Source organism: Labrus bergylta, chromosome 1 (assembly GCF_963930695.1).
Source record: "Labrus bergylta chromosome 1, fLabBer1.1, whole genome shotgun sequence".
Classification (NCBI taxonomy): domain Eukaryota; kingdom Metazoa; phylum Chordata; class Actinopteri; order Labriformes; family Labridae; genus Labrus; species Labrus bergylta.
The window spans coordinates 36,096,894-36,101,067 of NC_089195.1; the positions used below are offsets into that span (position 1 = coordinate 36,096,894).

At 43.6% G+C, this 4,174-nt stretch overlaps 1 protein-coding gene across 1 annotated transcript; it reads right to left on the reverse strand.

The window, feature by feature from the left end:
• Positions 1-204: 204 nt before the first annotated feature.
• On the reverse strand, positions 205-3,959 carry LOC136179304 (electron transfer flavoprotein beta subunit lysine methyltransferase-like). The gene is made up of 3 exons (XM_065955456.1): positions 3,700-3,959; positions 659-717; positions 205-554 (listed from the first exon to the last, which is right to left on the reverse strand). The coding sequence occupies exons 1-3, from the start codon at positions 3,957-3,959 to the stop codon at positions 205-207; spliced, it is 669 nt and encodes a 222-aa protein (XP_065811528.1).
• Positions 3,960-4,174: the final 215 nt, after the last annotated feature.

Consider the following 4,174-nt stretch of genomic DNA (forward strand, 5'->3'; position numbering starts at 1 on the left):
CACGGCGCCATGCTTCCTCTCCTGAACACAGACAGAAGAGAGGGAGTTGTTTTGATACAGCTGATCATTCAAATATCTAAAAGAAGTGATCATTCAGATTGGGAAATGTACCAACCTTCCTTGTTTGTGTGACTTTCAAATAAAACAGAGTCCTCTCAACCTCACACAGTCCATGTTTTCTTGAAGAATAATTCTCTCAGGTGTTCAGAGTTCAGGTGTGTAGCTCCAGACGCCGCTGCAGCTCAGGCCGTAGTTCTCCTCTCTCACACTGTCGGGCAGCTCAAACTGAGCCAGCGGCCTCAGGAGGCGTCGGATGGCGTGCTCCTCAAACTGAGCTCTTCCTGGATCTCCGATCAGGACTTTGGTGCCGTGGGTCTCCATGCAGCGGTTCAACCAGCTGTGCAGGCTGGTGGCGAGGGACTGGTCGTAGAACATGTCGCCCAGCAGGATCAGGTGGAAGGCGGCGGGCGGTGAACCCATGATGTTGTGGGTGAGACACACAGGAGGCTGCAGGCCGTTCAGCTCACTGTTCATGTGCGTCGCCACGGCTGCCACTGGAACACAAACAGGCGGGTTAACACGTCACAGGGTTAGGCTTCAAGGAATCATGGTGTTCATGTGTTTCTTTTAATCACAGCAGTCTATATACAGGGTTCACACTCTTTTCCAGGGATCATTTTCCAGGACTTTTCCAGGACATTTTCAGCCATGATGGAGCTGGTATGACAGTCCGTGATCGTGCCACGTCAATATTAAGTGTAGTCTTTAACAAGGTTAATCACACCCACTGTGAGCTACCGCTTCAACGGTTAAACATTTAATATCATGTTAAGGTCCATTTTTTACACTTAACAACGCAGTATTATATTTGAAGAGACAATGCTAGCAAACAAGAAACTTTCAATGGATTCTTGTTCCTCGTGTCCCTGGCTGTACCCCTGAGAAGTTTCAGCAGATTTTACTGGAGACTTTTTTGAATTATTAAAGTTGAATTCTGGTCAAATTGCATAGAGACGCTGATATTTTAGAACATTTTAATTCATTTTTCTATAAAACAAGAAACTTTCAATGGAAAGGTCTTCTGGTTTCTGTTTGTAGTTCATTTAAAGTCCCCATGATACTGACAGCAGGCAGAACATTATCTGCACTGAGGACCACCTCCCACAGACGGGATTCTGACAATGATTTGTTTGTCTTAAGAACCAGATACATGCAGTAAAAAAGTCTGTTCTAGATAAAAACTCATTTACAGCCACAGATCTGCTCGACTCTGTCACAAAAGCGGATGATTGTTAGATTCCCTGCATTCCTGAAATGCATCAGAAACGATCGACCCGACCTCCATGGAGGTAACCACTAGGCCATCGCCACCCCTTTATCTTAATGTCTTTGTTGCATAATTTCAACGTATTGAAGCGACTGCTCAAACTAATCTTTAAATGACAGTGAGCCTTTGTCCCAGGCGTCTGATGTGTTAGAAGTCCTTCACTAAAAGGTGGCTAAGGTCCTGGACCTCCTGACAACACTAAAGATCTGCACTGAGCAGCCGCTGAAGTCCTGAAGTCAAACACTGGAGCTCAGAGAGTTTAGTGAGAACAATAGAGAAGACGAGGGAACCAGCTGAACAATTGACTCAGGACTTTTGCTTTTATATCGTTATTAAGACGTCTCCTACTGAGCCAAGACACATGCACATTTCAAAAAATAAATCAACCTGTAGTTGGTCCGAACTTCATGGTGTCACGTCCAACACGTCTTTATGACTTCATTCTCGGTTTGGGAGGCGTGGTCTCATTGGACAAATCATCATTATCATCTTATTTCATTAAAACTTCATTAAAGATAGAGTCGGTATCTTTTCAAAATAAAATACAGACTTCTCCTAAAGCTGCTCCATTGTCCCTTCTGGGCCTCCGTACATGTGTGGTGGTGACTGTGTCTGCAGAGACTCTGTCCTCTCACTGGATTTTACTGTTCTGCTTTGTTCTGGTTGACTCAGGATGTTTCTGGGCGGAGCTGGTGTGTTTTGTAGTGTCTCATCTGTATGCATGTACCTTATATTCTCTAATAATCAACATTTATGTCAAGTAGTCATGCTGCATAATCATATGTATCTCAGTAAACTGGATCTTAATAAACTGAAACTGCGCCTCAGGGTAAAAATGCATTTAGCAGAGCACACAGGAAGGAGCCCTCAGGGGAGGGTGAAAGAAAGTTCAGTACAGCAATACAGAAAGGTGAATCCTTAAAGTTACCAATAAAGATGAAGTTGAACAGATCAGATGGTGAAAAGAGGGCGTGAAGAAGCTTGTCCCCACGCCTCTGCAAAGCCATACATACTGTAATCTTTGTCTGTTTTAGTCTCTTCAGTTGAAGGGCTCACTGCTTTATGACTCCATGAATACAGCTTCCTGTGCTCATGTTCTTTGGCCTCCAGGTCCGGTCTCTGAAGAGGACTTTGAAAACTTTAAGGACTACAATTACACCGTGAAGAAAACAGAAAATAGATTCAGAACTTCAAAATGTTGCGGCTTCATTGGGTTCGGATGTAGGTTTAATCTGGGTCCAAATTTGATCCAAAAAGTCACTACAGTTTCCTCCAGACAATGACAGTGCACAGGTGAGTGGAGGAGTGGATACAGTTCAGTGATTGGACGAGATTCAAACCGGCGAATATGACGGACGTGGACGTAGCAGCAAAGAAGAGAAAATATAATCAGAGTGAGGAGAAACACCACAATCATTGTTCATTTTAACTGCATTAAAGTTCATATTTTAACACCATATTTATCGACTTTAAAGGTCACATATTCTGCTAAACCCACTCCCCCATGTTCCTCTAACTCTAACATGTGTCTCTAGTCCGTCTACAAACCCCCCAATGATGAGAAAAGTCCATCCTCTCCGTCTTCTGCCTGCTCCACTTTTCAGAAAATGTGTGCTCAAACAGGCCGTTTGGAGATGTTCCCTTCATGACATCACAAAGGGCAGTAGCCCCTCCCCCAGGTGGGTGACACTCCCACAGCTAGGTGTTTGTTCTGCCCTCTGAGGCCGCGATCACACCGAGACGCGCCGCTGCAGACGCGGGCGCTCATAAATACATTTATTTCGTTTAGATTTCCAAGGTAATTCTAATTAGAGGAAACCATGGACCTAACTTCATATTACTTTACTGGAAATGTATTCAAGAAATGAGCAGCTATTTATCACCTGCTTCTCTGGAAATAGCAGAATATAATTACTCGGTGATCATTTTGTGGTGAATTGTGATTTCATTTCAAATAAATTATTTGATAATTGTCACCTACTTACCATGAAATTTGGGGGTAATTTCAAAGAAATTGGAAAAAACAGTTACTTACCAATTAGGACTTGCTTACAATTAAGATCGGGCATTATTTCAAAGAGGTTACGTGCTAATTTTCACTCAATTGTCATGAAATTCAGGGGTAATTTCAATGAAATCAAAAAAAAGTTTGTCTAATTATCACCTAATTACGACGAAATTTGCGGACCTGTAAAGTGTTACCTAGATTTGTGTACAATTCAAAGTGTACACATCATTTTCCAGTAACTTTGACATTTGTCGTTTGAATGATTTACAACGGGGATGTAAAGCAGCTGTGCACCAACAGCTGTTAGTGACGTCACTACTAAAGAGGTGAAAGGTGAATGAAACAGGTATATTAGAGATCTCACCGTGACAGCGCCTGTCCTCCGGGCCAGTAGATCGCCCAGTACGGGTCCTCGTAGGGCCACAGTTCGGGTCTCTCCGTCCAGAATCTGCAGCTGGGAGTGAACAGCCTCAGTCTGAGCTCCGGGGTGAGGCTCTGCTCTCCGACCACCTCCGTGTTTTCACCGATAAATCTGCGGCTGTGAGACACACACCTCCGTCTGAATGCTGTGAACGAGCCTTTAACACACCTGCTCCATGTAGAGGACTTAAAGAGTCCAAACATGACCAGTTAGCCACGGAGCTACTCGTCAGAGCCCTTCTTATGTCTCTGTCACCTTCTGTCGTTTTTTAACATCTTAAAACCCGATAAGAAATGAAAACACACAACTTTCTTCTTCGTTGGCTGGCATCCAAAAAGTTGCATTACTGCCATCTGCTGGATTTAATTATTACTCACATTCCTAAGTCCTCCTCAATAAACCTGTTCTCAAGAGAGAT